Source organism: Chrysemys picta, chromosome 1, assembly GCF_011386835.1.
Source record: "Chrysemys picta bellii isolate R12L10 chromosome 1, ASM1138683v2, whole genome shotgun sequence".
Lineage (NCBI taxonomy): Eukaryota > Metazoa > Chordata > Testudines > Emydidae > Chrysemys > Chrysemys picta.
Window position 1 is genome coordinate 115,480,861 of NC_088791.1, and position 18,676 is coordinate 115,499,536.

At 43.2% G+C, this 18,676-nt stretch overlaps 1 protein-coding gene across 8 annotated transcripts in view; it reads right to left on the minus strand.

Annotated features, from left to right (window-relative positions):
- Positions 1-319: 319 nt before the first annotated feature.
- Positions 320-18,676, minus strand: part of SLC15A5 (solute carrier family 15 member 5) — a 66,144-nt gene continuing 47,787 nt past the window's right edge. For 7 of the 8 annotated variants that reach the window (XM_065567630.1, XM_065567606.1, XM_005287515.4 and 4 more), the window contains 3 exons: positions 14,594-14,725; positions 2,282-2,390; positions 320-792 (listed from right to left, as the gene is read on the minus strand). In XM_065567630.1, the coding sequence (XP_065423702.1) occupies positions 645-792; positions 2,282-2,390; positions 14,594-14,725 (389 nt within the window). In that variant the 3' untranslated portion in view covers positions 320-644. The remainder of the gene's footprint in view (positions 793-2,281; positions 2,391-14,593; positions 14,726-18,676) is intronic. The other variant, XM_065567638.1, reaches the window with a different exon arrangement.

Genomic DNA, 18,676 nt, shown 5'->3' on the forward strand with positions numbered 1-18,676 from the left:
AGCAAAATAATTGGGGTTATTTAAATAATTATAATAGTACCACCTAACTCTTGCACAGAGTGCTTTTCATTAGTAGCTCTTAAAGTGCTTTACAAAAGGGACCAGTATTATCCCATTTTACAAAGGGGGAAATCAAGGTCCAGAGAGGTGAAACGATTTGCCCAAGGTGATCCAGCCAGGAATAGAACACAAATCTCCTGAGTTCCAACCCACTGTTCCGTCTAGTACGCAACACTGTCTCCAAACAAGATATTTTAAAATTGTTTATATGTAAATGTGTGACTCAATGATTTCCTAAACAAAATTTTAAGTGACTTTATTCAGTTTAAGCCATAATTAAATACATCTGTTAACACATTATACATTTCCCCTCACCATTTAAAAGGCTCTGCTCTGTAGCCATTTTGCTTGTGGAGCTCTCATTGACAGCAACTGGAATTATGCTGCTGGAGCAGCTACAGGGACAGGCCCTAAGCTTGCAGTTGTTTGTGGTACTTGGTAAAAAATATAACAACAAATCGGTATTATTGCTAAGGCCATTCATAAATACATAGGCAGTTTCATTAAAATATGCCAGATGACAGACTGCAACAAAGCAGGTAGACTGCACTCTGATGCCAGGTCTGTCAATTAAGGGTAAAATTTTATAGGGCTGTCTCCATAGGAGACAAAGTGGAAGAATATTCTAGGACACTGTCATAAAACTTGGGAGACTTTTCATGCTGCAGAAGTTTCTTGTCAAGGATGCTTCCTCTGAACCCTTGGTCATATTCTTGATTCAGATTGCTGTATCTGCAAATAAAAAAACCCAAAGCAATATGACCCTCCTTTTAAGGATTTGCTCTGCTGGGATTTTGCTGTGTGGCCTTGGGCTAGTCACTTCCCTCCCTGTGCCTCAGTTTTCCCCATCTGTAAAATGCAGATAATAGCACTTTGAGATCTACTGATGAAAAGTGCTGTAGAAAAACTAGGTAGTAGTCTATAGTCTTGATAATTTAAAGGAACAGGCATGAAATAAATTAACACTTAGGAAAATACAGTACTTTTTGAATAATTCGTACTTGTATTTTTCAGCAATGGGCCTCAAAGCACTATACTGAACTTGTGGATAATGGTATTCCACTTTATATGGGGGAAACTGAGGTACACAGAGAAGAAATTGATCTATCCATTGCAAGAATCTGAGTCAAAAATATAGTCCAGAGCTAACCCTCTAGATTAGCAACTAGACATTGCTTTCTTGTGATATAAATTCAGATTTGGATTAGATATGGCATTTATGTGGTTGGCAAGATGCCAGCGTGGTCCTTGGTGTTGCAAAGTTAGGGAAATCTGTAATAAAACAAGTCAGATTTTTAATCAGGCCCTGTTACTAGAAGCACATTTCCCTCAGAGGTATTCACTTCAAGAATACTTAGTGCCCATATCAAGCTACCAGCCTTCCAGCAGAAGAATCATAGAAATTAGAATTAGCAAAGTTCAATTAGTTTATCTCAAGGGTTCTCGATGTTTTTAATAGTGTGAATCACATTTTAATAGAGAGAGTTTATCTGTTGGACCCCTTCCTTCCCATTTGCAATGGTGTGGGCTGCCTATCCTACTGTTGGTGACTGAATAGCATCCCCACAACAACTGATGATTAGAGGGAAAATATTAGTTATGTATTTAGTGTATTTCTGGATTTTAATAGGTTTCAGCAGCTGGAAACAAGGAGGTAGAGACAGCACCATGTCCCCAGACAGTTTTGCAAACATTATTGGTGGTCCTATTGGCCACAGTTTGGGAACCCCTGGATTATATAATCTAAGGCCTACTGGCAATATAGAATTGATTCCTGCATTTGAGTGACTGGAGTCATTCCACCATCTCCACCAGGGAGTCTAGCTGACATTAGTATACAGCTGAGAAGCAGGAAACATTCCCTGTGCATTCCTTTGTTCTATTCCATCCCATTATACTTACATTCCCCTAAACAGTTCCCTTCCATCTTTAGTGTTAGCATTCTTCACAGAATTTTAGATTTTTAAGACCCCTTAAACAACTGGGACAAAGGATGTATATTTTGTTTTTAATCTTATCCCAGCCAAAGTACTTTCTAGCCCCTTCTCTCCAAGAGGGAAGAGAGAAAATCCTGAACTCTGACCCTCTGCATGGTAATCCAATGAACTACCTCTAGGCTGCTCAGTCAGCACTGCTTTGTTATAAGGTTTACTTGTAATTTTAATGAGAAATCCTACACACACACTAGTGAAGTGTCAGAGCCTCATTTTCTGGTACTTACCTATGTGAAATGGTCCAGAACCCCAAGGTGTTCACCACCATTAATGAAGCCAAGAAGAAGTAGAATCTCTCCAAATTACCCTCATTTAGGAAGTTTGGGAACCAATTGCCTAGTGAAGCAAATATTTGAAGCAGTGTTAGTTTATTCAACTGGCTAAGAGGTAGGTCACATATAAGTTACTGAAATATAAGCTTGTGTAAGATCACACAGATCCTACAGTGATGGGTGCTTTGAATTCTATCATAGATATTTGTATAGCCCCATTATCTGAGCGTCTCACAGTCTTTAACGCATCTATTATACCCCTTTACAGATGGGTAATTTAGGCATAGAGAAACTAAATTACATATCCAAAGTCACAAAGGACTCTATGGTAGATCAGGGAATTGACCTAGGTCTCTACTTAGCACCCTGAACATTGGACTATCCTTCCTCTCTGATCATCTTCTATATACTTGTATCACACACAAAAAATCTACATTAAAGAGAACATTATTAAGGTTGCAAAGTCAAGTATTTTAAAATTGGGAAATGCGGAATTAAGGTTGCCCATACAACCTTAATTAAACCTCATGTGTATATGCAATGCAGTCTTTAGTTACATGCTCACATACTATTTTTTCCACAGGACACTCACTGAGTGCACAGAATGAATGGTGCTCACTTTGAGAGAAGTTATTCAATATTTTGTTTTTTTCTCATTGAGCAATAGGAGCCCCCAGGCCTTATTTATGGCACCCTATTAAACCCTGCTCTTGAGACAAAATTATTAATATCTTCCACTTTCCACTCCTCAGACGTCTCATCCCAGTCCCACTTTCCTTGCCCAGCAAATCCTAGTCTCACCTCAGTCTACCCCTAACTCCACTGCAGTCTCCTTATCCAGCCAGTCTCAGAACGACACACCTCATCCAATTTGTCTCTTCTCTCACCCTGGCATCCAGCCACTCCCCCTTGCTCACATTCCTGCCCTAACTGGCTCCCAGTCCCAGTCTCTCTCCCTGAACTCTTCATTCAACCTCAGTTTCCCTGCCCTCCTCCTTCCCCCCCCCCACTCATTGTCTCAGGCTCATTGTCCAGCAAGTCCCAGTTCTCCCCCACAACACCTTGTCGGATGTGCCTCTGCCCCTTCCTCTCCACCTTTCCCTCCCCACTGGTTCCTAGTTCCCGTCTCCTTTCCCAGCCAGTCCAAGTCTCTCTGTAGCTCCTCATGCAATCTCAGTCTCCCTCCCACCTACTGGCTCCCAATCCTAGTCTGTTCACCCAGCCATTTGCAGTCTCCCTAAAACAGCACCCAGATCCAGTCTTCTTGTCCAGCAAGTCCCAGTCTCTTTCTCCTTCCTCCCTCCCCCCCCGCACCATTTGGAACAAAATCACATTTCTCAAACTTTGCTGTGAATGGGAAATGTGCTAATGAATATCTGAGAAGGCAAAGTCAAAGTGCTTCAGGTTTTCCAGCAGCACCATCCACCAGTCACTGAAAAAATAGGAAGCTTTGCCTTTTTGTTGCTTAACATACTGGCCAGGGATCTGCAACAGCTAGGCCTTTCTGGTCCTCTTTATGCTGCACACCATAGCTATTTGTAAATACTCTATAAGCACAGACCCCTACCACTTGGCCTCTTGGTAGTATAGAGCTTATGACACATTTCAGCACTTCAAATTCCATCAAGTAAAGGACAATGGCACATATGCACATACAATCCAAAACACCTCAAGAATTTTGGGTAACTGCAATACTTTAAAAGTTTCCCCCTGCCTGTCAGATATGCTGTGCACATCATAATTGCAGAAGCAGATTTTCTTTTGGTAACTGTAAAGATTGGGTTTCACAGAAGGAAGCCAGTCATTAGTTAGACTGAATTTCCAGAAGTTCAGTTCTTGAAGGATGATCAAATATAGTTAACACACAAAACCAAACTGAAACCACAGAGTGGCAGAGGAGCTAAAATATCAGAGCAAAACTCTACAAGGCAATATCAAGCCCTTATTCTAACTGGGAACTCAGCCTGCTTATCACCAAGAAAAACAACAGCTTTCTTCACTCCCCCGTTTCCAATGTGAAGTCCGCTAGCATTAGAAAGCAGCTTTTCCCCAGAAGGCTTTGCTAAAAGGGGAATAAGAAAAAAATAACTTTTCCTTTTGCAGTTGTGCCAGTGAAAACTAATAGCCTTACTTGACCTAAGCTGTCTGTTGGCATTCTTAGTTCAGTTTGCAAGAGCTACTTAACCTAATTAGAATGAGGAGGAGAAGGAAACGACTTCAGTTTGAGAGAGTGACCAGTCAAAGGAATTAAAAAAGAATCTCTGCTTTCCTCTTTCATCCTCATACACTTTCATCCGTACCTCAAGGTTGTAAACATCTCTCGCTCCCCTAAGCAGTCCCCTTTAGATCTCTCTGGATCAATAAGGATCAACTGTAATCAGTACAGTAGTTTTCCCTCATCCTTCTCCAGACTTTGTTCTGCACAGCGATGCCTCGCCGCCTGTCGGAGAACAGCACTACCTCACCTCTGCATGTGTGGCTCCCTTTGTGGTGTTATCTCAGAACTAGTTTTAAAATGTATCATTTAACATTGTCAGTTGACTGAGCTCCCAGGTACCATAACTTCATTTTAGTAGCATATAAACTTTTACTGTCATAATTCACAATCAGGCAGTTTTTCATTTTACATCCCCCAGTGGCCGATAGAAGAAGGAGGGAGAGTGAGTGTATCTGATGAAAGAAAAAGCAAGCATGGGGTTCTGTACTACAGCTTGTCAAAGCAGAGTTCACACTGTCTGTTGGATTATTTACATCTATTGGTCTAACTATGTAAGCAGCAGGAGCTTCGTAATGGAACTGAGTTTACCAGGGAATCCAAATAGAAATGATGTCATTAAAATACTACTGAATTATAACAAAAATGAATTTAGTTCCACGCCTGTGCTCTGTGGAGTTTGTGGCTTCCAAGAGAACAGACCCAAAACGGAGTCCCTGAGACTGTGTTTTCAGTGCTGGCGAAGGACACCAAATTAATAGTGTTGGAGATGGAAGCCCTCTTTTCATCTGCAGAACAAGTATAAGCAATAAGCAGGGCCGGCTCCAGGCACCAGCGCAGGAAGCAGGTGCTTGGGGCGGCCAATGGAAAGGGGCAGCACGTCCAAGTCTTTGGCGGCAATTCAGCGGCGGGTCCCTCGGTCCCTCTCAGAGGGAAGGACCGGCCACCGAATTGCCGCCGAAGAATGAAGCGGTGCGGTAGAGCTGCCGCCGAAGTGCCGCCGATCGCGGCTTTATCTTTTTTTTTTTCTCTTTGCTGCTTGGGGTGGCAAAAAAGCTAGAGCCGGTCCTGGCAATAAGCAGCATGATCTAGTGGATAGGACACTGGACTGGGAATCAGGAGACCTGGGTTCTACTCCATGCTGTGCCATTGACCTCCTGTGTGACCTTCTATAAGTTACTTCTCTCTGGGTTTATTTTCCCTCATGCTCTTTCTCTGCCTTGTGTTTGAACAGTGCCTAACCCAGTGGGGCCCAGATCTGAAGTGGGGTCTTTAGACAATAGTGTAATAGAAAATTGACAAGGAAAGCAACAACAATGCAAGCACCCCCTTCCCTGAATCAGAAGGGCTAGTTTTGGGGTGAGAAAGTTGTTCCGTCTTCAGGGCAGACAATAGGCACACAGTGACAAATCCTGCCCCTGTGTTATGCCCCCGGCTGCACTCAAAGTGGGAGGCATCAGTGGGGCTCCCTTCTCCCCCACCACCCCAGCACTGGGAGCAGGGGCCAGTCTCTCCCCAGTAGTAGCAGAGATCCTCCTCCAGATAGGCGGGGGTGACAGCATTACTGGGAGTCTTCCAAATACTTACCCAGTAGCCAGTATGTATTTGCGCGAGTGGCCCAGGCCTGATACACAAGGGATGGTCCAAATTTTTCAGTCAAAATGTTTTTTCAGCTGAACATTGGGCTTTTGTTTAAAAAAAAATGTCCACAGAAAGTTTTGACTTAGATTTTCTTTTAAATGAAAAGTTGAAATTTTCCATGGGGAGTGAGGGTGTGACATCCGTCCAGTTCTATCTTGCATCCACACAGCATCGTCTGCTGAGGTGACCTCAAAAAAGCAATAGGGCTTGGAGTTAAAATTCCATTGAGACACATGGGGCAGCTCACTCTGCTAGGCGCTATTGCTTCGGGCTGTCTGAAGACTCAAAGCCTCCCTGCATGGATTAAAGTCTGTTCATGTTTTCAAGCTTTTCTTCTACACCATGAGACACGGAACCTTACTTGGTCTGTTTTGATTGTTCATTGTTTTAAATAGAAGCTGAGAGTCTGTTGTAATCACAGAATTCCAGGAGCTGGTGTCCCAGACACTGATTTGTAGTGTCTGTGCTTTTAGTTGGCAGTATCTCCACACCCCGGTCAAGTCCTGGGCTTTTCTACTGAGATTGCCAACAGAAGTCCCAGTTTGTGGGGATGGTTTGTCATGTGGATACTGCCTCACTGGGAATTAGACTTGCACAACAGTTCCCCTATTTTCAAGTTTATTCCAACATGAAAATTCTCATTGATTCATACTGTGAAATGTTAGCAGCCACTTCTAACCATGGATAGATTGAGATCCTTTCCCTTTTGGGTGTCAATGAATTGTGTGTGTGTTCCATGACTGATTGGAAGAGCTACTTAACCTAATTAGAGCCATTGCAATCAATTTTACATAGAAGATGCTCATATACTACAGTGATGGATGGCAATATAAAACGCCTCACAGCCTTAGTGGGGCTCAAGCTAGCATGCTAAAAATAACAATACGGACATTCTGGCTTGGGCTGGAGCTTGGGCGGGCGCCACACGCCTATTTTTACCACTCTTGCTTGAGCCCTGTTAGCAAATCTCTGTCTACCCAGGCTGGGAGGCTTGCTCCCAGCTGCAATGTAGATCTACCCTCAGACAATGGTGCCTGGCCTTGCACATGTATATAGAGAAAGAGGTAGCGGGTTGGGTTGGGCTGGAGGGCAAGAGCAGCCTCATGCCCTCTGTGCTCCATGCAAAGCCTGGCCTAATATGGGGAATGCAAGGACCACATTATGCCAGGTTTGCATGGAGCACAAAGCATATGCATGAAGCTAATGCTGTTGCAGGCACTAGCCTCTCCACAGCCGGTAGGGAAAGGCAAGGCTGTAGAACCTCCATTTGTCCACACAAGCTAGCAGGTCCACCTGGATACAGAGAAAAATGGATGCTGCATCTTCAGGGCTGTGCCTGGAGCTCTAGCAGGGCTTGCAGGCACAGCAGAGCCCCAAGCTGGATGGGTAGTGCAGTTTGTTTACTGCCATATAGATAATGCCATAAACTCATAGTTAAAAGGTACATATAGAACACAGTGAAGCCATCCCACAGACTAGTCTATCCTGAATAAATCCCAGATACTTACATTTAACCCACTACTGAGACTTGGAGTTAAAAAAAACCCACTTAAATTCAAATCTTTCAAGAGCTTCACATATCCCTCAATCAATTAATCAAGTGATGGGATATAGTTAATGCTTCTCACTCCCAAGTCTAAGTCTTAGTACATGCTGTCTCAAATCCTTATTGGTTAAACAGGTATCAGTGGACACTGCCATCTGTACTGTAAAACGTCTTTTGGCAGTATCATATTTTGGTGCTAATCACACAGGTATGTTAAAACTCATAAGTGAGAATATTGGTACCAGAGATATTAACAGAAAGAGGCAATCTGGACTAATTTCCTCCCCTCTGACCCACCCCCCCTTTACATATTTGCATTACTACTTTTAGATACATTTATTCTGAAATGATTAGCAAAGGAGGACAGGTTTAGTTTTGCATCTCTTCCATTAAAATGTCAGGAGAGGTAAAAGATGCAAAAGAGATCAGTTTCCCAGCTCGTACTGAAAATATCACTGTCACCCGTCATCTGTTTGCACTCATCAGATTTCAAGAAGTCTTATTTTATCATATTCACACCATCCTCCTTAGATGAGTTAAAATGTGATTAATGCAGCCTAGACTCTGTGTGACTGATAGCTGATCAACTGTTCCAATAAAAAATATCCTAAGCTAGTGATATGGAGCACGATCCAAAAAAGGTTGAAGTAGTTTAATCAACACCTTCCATGCTCAGCAATGTAATTCACAATTTTTATCCTTTCACTGACTCTAATTCAGTATGTTCTGAACAGCTTCCCAAGAGCATGGGTACCACTGAACTAAGGGTGGGAGAATGCAAAATAGTTTAGGCTTTTGTTCCAGTAAACCTGAATCATGGGACAATGCAAAAGCATCGGTAGCCTAACATCCACGCAACACACCTTGTTGAATTTAGCTTTACAACAGCACAATTCACGTGTCATCCTGCTTCACTGTGACAGAACAAGGTCTGGACTTCAGAACCTAACCCAGGTTCAGCTGGTTTAAAAGCAACCAATTCAAGTTGGTTTGCCTTCCTCTTGCACCATGAGTTGTTCAGATATTGATTATTTTTTAGCACTCTTTATCATGGAACTTAACTTTTTGAGGGATCGGGGTGTAGCTGATGTCAGTATTGGCTAATTGGTAATGGTCCCTAGTGTCATTCTCAGAAGTGCTGCCTTTGAGGAGAATAAGTACAGGAAAGTGATTTCCTGCATTGTTGAGACCTTCAATCTTACATCATGGAGACCTGTGATGGGATCCACTCACCTCTCATGAACGCCCTCTATCGGATATGTGCGTGCCTGTTCTTTTTCAGCTCTGCGCTGCTCGTAGTGCCTTCCATCGGCTACCACCCTCCTCAGTGGATCTTTGGCAACTCAGCCCACCAGCCGAGTCATATACAGTCCATATGTGAACAAAACAAACCCCATCTGGGGTACAAGTCCAACAAGTCAAACTATCACAGTACGCTCAGTTGGTCTCTTCCTGTAGCACTCCCAGGACTTATTCCTCAGCCTCTTCTGGGCTAGCTCTCAAGTGATCCCAGTTCTGGAATGGAGCAGTGCCCCCAGGGCTTCCTCCCTGGAGACCTTTGCCCCCTAGCAAGCCTCATCTGACCCCTGCTATGCAGATGAGTCACTGTTTACAGTTCAGTTCATTCCCCTTCCGGGGAGGTATCAAAGTCCAACAAATGCGGACCCTCTTCCAGATCTTCAGCTCCTTCCCTGGGCTTATGCAGCCACTTTCCTGGTGGCTAGTGGGATAGACCTGTGCCCACCCACTACTCCAGGTCCCAACCCAGGGACCCTACAAATAACAACCACCTGCTGCATCCCTTTTTACTTTGTTGATGCTGCTTCTGTTCCCTGGGTCACTTGCCTGCAGCCCCAGCACCTTCACCCCATGGCTGAAGTCCTGCTTGTGTCCCTGCAGCCAGCCAGGAGTACCTTCCTTGCTCCCCTAGTTCCTGCCAGCAACTGAATCTACTTTGACCAGCAGCTCCTAGGCAGCCTGGAGGACTTATATCTATTGTTCTTTCCTGGGGTGGGGTGTGGTAGGACCGTGAGGACTCCAGCAGGGGTCCTCTGAGTCTATTACACCTCATCACAAGACCATTAAAAACAAAGATGGAAGGAAAAGTAAGTGGAGAGGTGGTCCTGATTCAGTTTACAAAGTCTCAGGGACCCAACAAAACCCGAAATTAGAGAACTAGACTGGATCTTTTATACCCCTTCTTTATGTAACTATTTGAATCTACAACCATATTTGATCATCTTCCATGACCATAACAAAATTAATACCTATCCATTATCCATATGTGGCATTGCGGACTTCCTTACTTAATCTTCTACTCATTAATATTAATATATTGTGTCAATCATTTCTTAATAATTCCCGTACATCACTGAGGTCAAATTGCCTAGTTAACATATTGCAGAAGGCCCCCAAATCCCCTCTAATTTGTGCAACTTGAGGTCACCTGTTTACTTGCACAGCAAGAGAAGGCATAAATTATTACCTGGGTATGTCCTCAGGCCTATATAATTTTAACTAAAAACCCCTGCCTTAGCCTGACTAGAACCCACACTCTCGCGTTTGGCCTCACACCCGTAAAACATGCCACTAATGTAACAAAAGCGTACTAACACAATTATTTATATTCACCTACTTCCTATTACAGCTTCAATAACGTCCATTATTATTTCTGTAAGCATGCTTAGCAGAGATATGATATTTTACCCAAAAATTATAGACCCTCCATGATCAGGTTAGAGGTCAACAGTCAACAATAAGCAGCTCCGGAAGTTTTTAAAAGCATCAAAACTACTTTACTCATACCACTTGTAGCAATACAACACAAGCCCCAAGAAAGGTAATCAAGAACGATATGAGAGTAACGTAGCCTAATACAGATGGTTTAATCATGCAAAAATAATGGAATAATTTGGAAAAGGGCATCATGTCTGACACCATTTCCAGAATGGGCATCAAAAGACAGATGGAGTAGCAGTGAATTCTTGCATTCCTTTGGAAATGAGATAAGAAAACCTCTGCTGGTTTCATTATAATTTAAACTCAGCTCAAAAGGTCTGCATTTTTACAAACAAGCCTAGCTTAATTCACGGTTCAGAACCAAAAGTTAGCAGAAGTATTACAATATTCATAAAATCTCGCACTTAAAAGGTTATATAATAGAGATACAGAAATATTCACATTATATTTAAAGGTTGTGTGTCTGTCACAGATGCTAGCGAGTGGCCACCCATTAGGACTGTTGTGGGGACAATCCAAGTCTCTGGATCCCTTGAGGAATGTTAAGCCCCTGCAGCCTGAACAGAGTCCAGCCACTGCCCCAAACTCGGGGTCCCCTAGGTAACCTCTCAGGGTACAGACCTTCTATATGGCACTCCCTTCTGAGAGTTGGAGCCCCTGTCCATCCACCTGTCCCCTCTGGGCACACTGCTGACCCTTGAGACTCCCCAGTACTTAAAACACAGTCCTTTACCAAAACTTCACCCTAAAGGTGTGAAGCTTCTGCTTTATCACTTGGCATGCAGTAGTTGTCAAACAGTCAACACACACCCTTCACATAGTCCAACGCATTTATGCTCCTTTATACTTAATCATGTACAGCACAGGAGCGTACAGAACAAATAACACAATAAACATATTAAACCTCAATGTCCCTTACTGTCAAGCTCACCATCCCCATATAAGTCTGCGGGGAATCAACTGGGTTCCAGCAGGCAGGGTGTCCCTACCTCATGAGGCGTTACACGCTGGGTTGCTTCTTCTTCATGGACTGGAGAAAAAGAACCCCTGAGCAGAAAAGCTTCTGTCCTTTGAAAGCTTCCCGTCCCACTGTGCCAGGTGATATCCTTACTAGCCCCCCCTCATGAGCACAGACCTTTGCCAGGTGACTTTATTGCAACCTCCTCACTGCTAAACCAGTTTTTCTGGGCAGGGACTAGTCTTGTCCACAGTAAAATGATTTCCAAAGATAGGATACTTAAGAGTCAACTACCCTCTACTGTTATTCTTTTGCCACCATCCTTTGGAATGTTAACCCAACAGAGGTAAAGAGACCATGCAGAAGACAAAAAGCTGCACATTCAGAATGGTGTTTGCAGCCTGACACAGACACATAAGGTTCAAAATCTCACACAGAATTCATAAATTGTTCAGTCATATTCCCAAATCACAGTATCGTTCCAGGAATGGTTGCTAGGAATAAGTGAACTGGTTCTGTTTAGGGTCGAGGCAAAAGAACCTCAGAGGAATCTCCACCCATTTTTAGAATGGAACGTCTTGGGCCCTAAAAATATCTCAATTACATGAAAATGAAAAGAGTAATCAAAGTGTTCTCACTGGAAGAACAGGAGGACACCATTTAAGAATAATATTCACCTTGATTCTCCTTACAGGTTTGGATAAGAATCAGTCTTTTGAGGGGCTTACCCAGGCCAAACCCCAAACCTTAGGAGTCTGGATGATCACTGAACCACCTCGAAAATAATCCTCCTTAGTGGAAAGTCACTTTCAGTAGCGGTCTTCAGTTCTGTGTTCACTCACAGGAAGTCAGTAATGGAGATAAAGATGTAGCTTGAGATTTTGCAAAGCTGACATGGGGATCTAGCCACACAACTCCCATAAAAATGTAAGAGATGAATGGTTAAATCCGCCAATTGCCTTTGAAAATCTCAACGACAGCTGGTTGAAACTCAGAATTTCCTTTCCATAGGAAATTCTGACAATTCTAAATATTTTTGTTCTGAGTTGGAACAAAAAGTTGAAATTGCAAAATTACCTGTGAATCAAAAATTGCTAAAAAACATTTGTTTTGGGTCAAAGAGTTTTGTTCCTCCCCCAAAAATTTGTTTCCATTTTGACTTTGATTTGATTTTATATTTTTTTTATAATCAGTAATTTCCTATTATAATTGGTATAACAAAAATATATAAAATGACATCATGTTGTTACATGATAGGAGTCTAAGCACTTTGACTTTTATAATATCATATAAATTATGTTACATTTAATTATAACAAATATCAAAATGATAGTTGAAATAAAACATTTTTCCTCAACAAAACAAAATATGCCAACTTTTTCATAAAAAAATCATTTTGATAATTTTATCACTAAAAAGTCTGACAAAGTTGATTACATTCTGGGAAAATGCTGATTTAATGAAATCAACATTTCAAAAGGAAATGTGCTTTATTGGAAACTTTTTGACCAGCTGTAACCTCAACTATTATGCCTGTTGGCCTTTCTGCTTGAAGACTTGAAGGTGACTTGTTGAGCTAATCATTTTAATATCCGTTTCCATTTCTAGATGAAACTCATGGCTTGAAATAAAATTCTATCTAGTTGAAGTTGTTAACTTAAGCAAATATAAGAGAAACTTCATTACAGAAGTGAAACAGATTAAGATACCAACTACTTGTACATCCAGATCTTGGAAGCATGGATTAATATTTTCTGACGCATACTTTTTCAATGATACACAATCTTTTTAACTGCACTGTTCCCCAGGATAATGTCTCTTGGAGACATAGGTGCAACCCAAGCAGCTCTGAAAATTGGCAGGTATTTTAACTACAGCCGTAGTTTGTACTACAGCCAGCAACAGTAGCATGTTAAAAGGGTGATTTCTTGAAAGGTGGTAATGATCAAATGTATGGATGTCAAGCAATCTGTAAAACTGATTACTTCGAATATGGTAACTATTTTGGACATGTAAACGAAGGAGGTCCTATCCCTTTGCTCTAAATACTTCCTGGTGTTTTAAAGGTAATTATAAAATAGAGAACTCCTACATACTAACTGGATCTAACAAAGGTTCATCAACAAAAAAGGTATTTTTAAGAACTGTGTGCCAGATTCCTACCATGACCAATTCAGAAGAGTAACCAGAAGGTCAGGTTTATAATAAATGCTTTCAGTTGGTTGAATGTACGGAATTGGCTTAGAAATGTCATGAGAATGAGTTTTCTGGGAATGCTAGCTCTTTTCTAAGTGGGATAGAAATACTGTGAAAATATATTGTCATGACGTTTTCTTACTTTTGGGTTCTGGTAGCACCTGGACATGTGTGAAAAATGAAAGACCAAGGAAATATTTTAACTTCAAAAGAAAGGTTCAGAGCTTGGTTTCAGCTTTGGGATGAGGTTCAACTTTACCCTTATTTTGCCTGCTGCATGAAGTTCAAGGTTGAGCTTTTCATAGCTGACTAAGCATCAGACTGACACACCTTTGCTCCCACTGAGTAGTACCTTATGCCATTGATGATCCCATTAAAGTCAATGACTATTTGCAGAGTAAGATACTACCCTGTGAGAGATAGGGTGGCAAAATATGGTCCTGGAGGGATTTAGCCACACATTTCTCATTATTTCAATAGGAACTGGGTGTCTAAATCTCCTGGTCAGTTTTGCAAATCTCAACCTATTTTTCTTGTCCGTACTCTCAAGACCCTGGTACAATGTACCAACAATGTATTCTACTATTCTACCTTTTGTAAAGCATTGAACACACATTCTGGTGGCTCAGATGACCCCCAAGTAAATGTGGCTGGGGATAGACACGTGCTGAGGGTTCTGGTGGATGAAGGATGCTTGATAGCCAATTTATTGCCCATGATTTCAGAATAGAAAACATGGGGCTCCTCACAGATGCCATTCTCTAATTACTCCACCTATCAAAAGTAAGAGGAATCATTACAGTTTGATGAATACAGCTGCAAGTCTATTTCCTATCTTAATTCTATCTTAATTGTGAAAGTAAATCAATAAACTTTGGCAGCCACTCTTATGCTGTTACATGCTTCTCCAGATCAATAGCCAGAGGATTAGAAAACTCATCTCGCAAACATACAGCATGAGCACATTCTTACCTTGAGAGCCTATGTATGTTGTCTGAACAATAAAGGCTCCCATAAAACAACCAGCTCCATTGAAGATGGTCAAAAAGTGCATGGCGATCCCTCGAATTCTGCCTGGCACAAGCCTGAATGTTAGTAAGGAACCTTTGCAAGGAAGCAGAAGATAGTTACAAGTTACACAAGGAAATAACCTTTCAGGGATGGCTAGGCGAAAGATACAATAATTAGAAATCCAATAAATTTGAAAAAGAAAAAAGCCCAGAGCCTACTGCAACAGGATACAACATGAAGCTTATATTCCACTACTTTTTAAATATACGGTGAAACTGACTCATTATGGAAAGGCAACCAAACCTATAACCTATTGAAGTGTCACATTCTATGTTAAGCCTGCTTAAAATGATCATACAGTGGACCATCCCAAAATCAGTCATCTAGTAATACTGCTACTTTGCATGTGTGTATTCCTTTCCATCCAATGATCACAGTGCATTTTACAATTACTTAATTTAGCCTCAAACTTCCTCAAGTGGGAAAGTTCTCATTTCTCCATTTTATACAAGAGGAAGCAGGCTGTGAGATGCTGTATGTGACCTCAGGCAAGTCACTGCAAGTGGCAGAGCTAGGAATAGAACCCATATCTTCAAGAGTGACTAGTGATTTTGGGGGCCCACCTTGAGAAACCTTGAAGAGGCTTGGATTTTCAGAGGGTGGAAGATCAGTACCTCTGAAATTCAGACTCCTAATTTAAAGTATTTGATGCCAGGCACCCAAAAAACTTAAGGACCTCTCCTTCACAAAGTCACTAGTCAGTTTTGAGAAATCTTGCGTCTCCATCCCAACTTCCAGTCCCATGTCGTAACCAAAAGTCTAACCATCTCTAGTTGAGGGATCTTACTAACAAAACAAAAACAGATGCTACATGTGGTAGCTTGGGGAGGCTTTAGAGAGGTTAGAGCTGTTTCTTAATGCACTACATTGTTTTATCTACACAAAAGTTTTCCACTGTTATTAGCAGCAATTCCACTAGTGCTACCAACAATTGGGGGTGCTAGTGGAGACAAGAATGCCATGGTTACCAGTGTTTTTAGATGGTGTCATTTAGATTTGTTTTGAGCAGCATTTAATGACATGTTAACAATGCTAGTGGCTTCAGCAGCTTTGCTACATTCATGCTCCCCACCCTGATGGGTGGAGATGCATCAGTAGGGGATTTTTGTACCTTTCCCCAAAAAAGTTTAGTGTACAGCCTAATGCTACAGTGATGTTCAAGCATTTCAGAAATGGTGCAGTGGGATTTAATCGTCACCCTGTTCCTTTGCAATGGCTTTGCTCAGTGGTCAGGAGAGTCAGTAGAAAATAAAAGTTAAAATCAAAGTAATCAATAAAGGACTTTTTTTTTCATTTAAGTAGAACAATATTTTTGTGCAATGCTATTAAAGCAAACTATATGGCTCTAGAGATCAAAACTAGAATGTGGAATACAGCCTTTAATCTTTAGGTCACCTGTGTAAATGCAGTCCTGGATGGCAGTGACCTAGACTCCTTACTATCCAAAGACTCTTTGCTTATAGGAAGAGAGACCAGTCTGGAGACAGCTGTTGGCAGGGAACCTTGTGAGCAGCCTTGGAGAGACCCCCAAGCCCAGTATTGAAACAATCTTGTGTCTCTAAGGCAGGGGTCGGCAACCTCTGGCACGTGGCTCACCAGGGTAAGCACCCTGGCGGGCCGGGTCAGTTTGTTTACCTGCCACATCAGCAGGTTCAGCCAATCGCGGCTCCCACTGGCCACGGTTCGCCATCCCAGGCCAATGGGGGTGGCGGGAAGCCGTGGCCAGCACATCCCTTGCCCATGCCGTTTCCCCCAGAGGTTGCCGACCCCTGCTCTAAGGAGAAGCCTCCTCCCTCATGGAGCAGGCTTGCAACACCTCTCTGTGTTCTACCTCTTCTGCGGAACAAATAGAGAACTCAGTCTCTGTGGTTACCAATGCAACACCTTCAACAAGCAGTAAATTCTCCCTGGTAACTCATCATTTGCCATATATTCACTCCTTCACAGTGATGTTTAGGTAGTTGCACCTTTAGTACAAAACCAGCAACTACTTAAAAAAAGAGTGAAGCAAACCAGTTGGTTGCCTTTAGCCTAATTATAAATAAGTTATTAAACTAGATTATTAGGGAGGTACAGAAGGCGTCTCTAGTGAACAAGCCAAATTGAACAAGGGACCTGCCTCCTCCTGGATTTCAATTTTTAAGAATATCAGAGAAAAAATAGTTGATAATGAGCAGAACTGCTTCTTTCCTCATGAAAAGTGACCCATCAAGACTATTTGCCAATTATTAATTTGGACTTCTGCCTCCCTAGAATTTCTGTTATGATTCACAAATGTTTCCTGCCCAGTTTTCTGCACAACTGTTTGTTCTCTTCAGAATCAGCTTCAGCTGTTGCCAAAGTCTCTAGTCTTCATAATCTCATTTTTGGAGCTCCTGCTGCATCTATTCCTAGGAACTCCAATCCTCCGTCTCCTCTCCCTTTCCCCCTCCTTAGCTGATATTGCAGCAACCTTCATGGAAAGAATTCACAATGCGAAGACTGTCGATGGGCAGGGGCGGCTCTAGGCACCAGCAAAGCAAGCACGTGCTTGGGGCAGCCCATTTGCAGGGGTGGCAGGGATCCAGCATGGGAGCTGAGAACCAACAGGGGGCCCTGGGAGCTGTAGTTCCATGGTTAGCTCCTTGCCTATAGAGCCAGCCCTGGAGCAGGGAAAGAACTACATTTCCCAGCATTCCCTTGGCCACTACCAACAGGAAAGAGGGGTGAGGAAGCTGAGACCTCATGCTGCAGTGAATGGAGAGCTGCACTGTGAGTAGGGATACCATATTTTAACATTCAAAAAATAGGACACTCCCCGGGGAGGGAGGGTAGCCCCACCCTGCCCCCATCTACTCCCTCCGACTGCCCCCCACAGAAACCCCAACCCATCCAACCCCCCTGCTCCCTGTCCCCTGATCACCCCCTCCCGGGACCCCTGCCCCAACTGCGCCCCAGGATCCCACCCTCTATCTAAGCCTCCCTTCTCCTTGTCCCCAACTGGCCCCTCCTGAGACCCTCCCCCAACTTCCCCCCAGGACCCCCACCCCTTACCTGTCCCCTGACAAACTCCCGGGACTCCCATGCCTATCCAACCGCTGCCTGTCCCCTGACTGCCCCCCCAAACCCCTGACCCATCTAACCCCCCCTTCTCCCTGCCCCTGACTGCCACCCCAAACCGCCGCCCCATCCACCCCCCCCTGCTCCCTGTCCCTTGACTACCCCCCCGAACCTCCGCCCCATCCACCCCCTCCTGCCCCCTTACCGTGCCACTCAGACCAGCATGTCTGGCTCCACGCAGCGCTAGACCCACTGCTGCATATATGCTGCCGTGCTCCCCCGCAGAGCCACAGCCCTCTCCCCCCACCCCCCCAGCACCTGCCTTCCAGATTTGAACACCTCAAAATTCAGGAGTGCTCAAGCTCAGTTTGGGCGGCTGTTACTTCATTTCTCCCAAATCAAATATACTGATCCACTGTAACTTGCTGTAGAAAAAGTAGGATAAAATTGAGCAAGAAATGCTTCCCAGTGGTTATTAGGATCGGAATTGGTATTTTCAACAGCCATTGCCTTTTTTGTTTGTTTGTTTGTTTGTTTAAAAGGAAGACAGTGATATTGCATTGGCAAATTCCCCATAGAAAGAAAGAGTGGAACAAAAGAATAATAAAGGCACCTCAACTTTTCTTCATTTATGTAGGACAGTCTTATAATATGCATCCAGATATCCTCCAATCACACAAGCTGAAAATTGTTCCACTTTACTGCAGTTCTGTAACCATATGGGAACCAATCCTGTCTGTGTTCTGTGCACATCTAAAATTCCTGCTGAATGACCTGCCATGGGAGCGAGTTACCAGTGACCCAAGGCTGCAGTGGAAGGAGGGTGCACGTGGGGGGGAGGGGAAGAGAGCCCAGGGCTGTGGTGGCAGAGGGTGTGGGTAGGGGGGAAGAGCCCAAGGCTGGGGGCAGCAGGGGGGTCCGGTAAGGAGCCCAAGGCTGGGATGG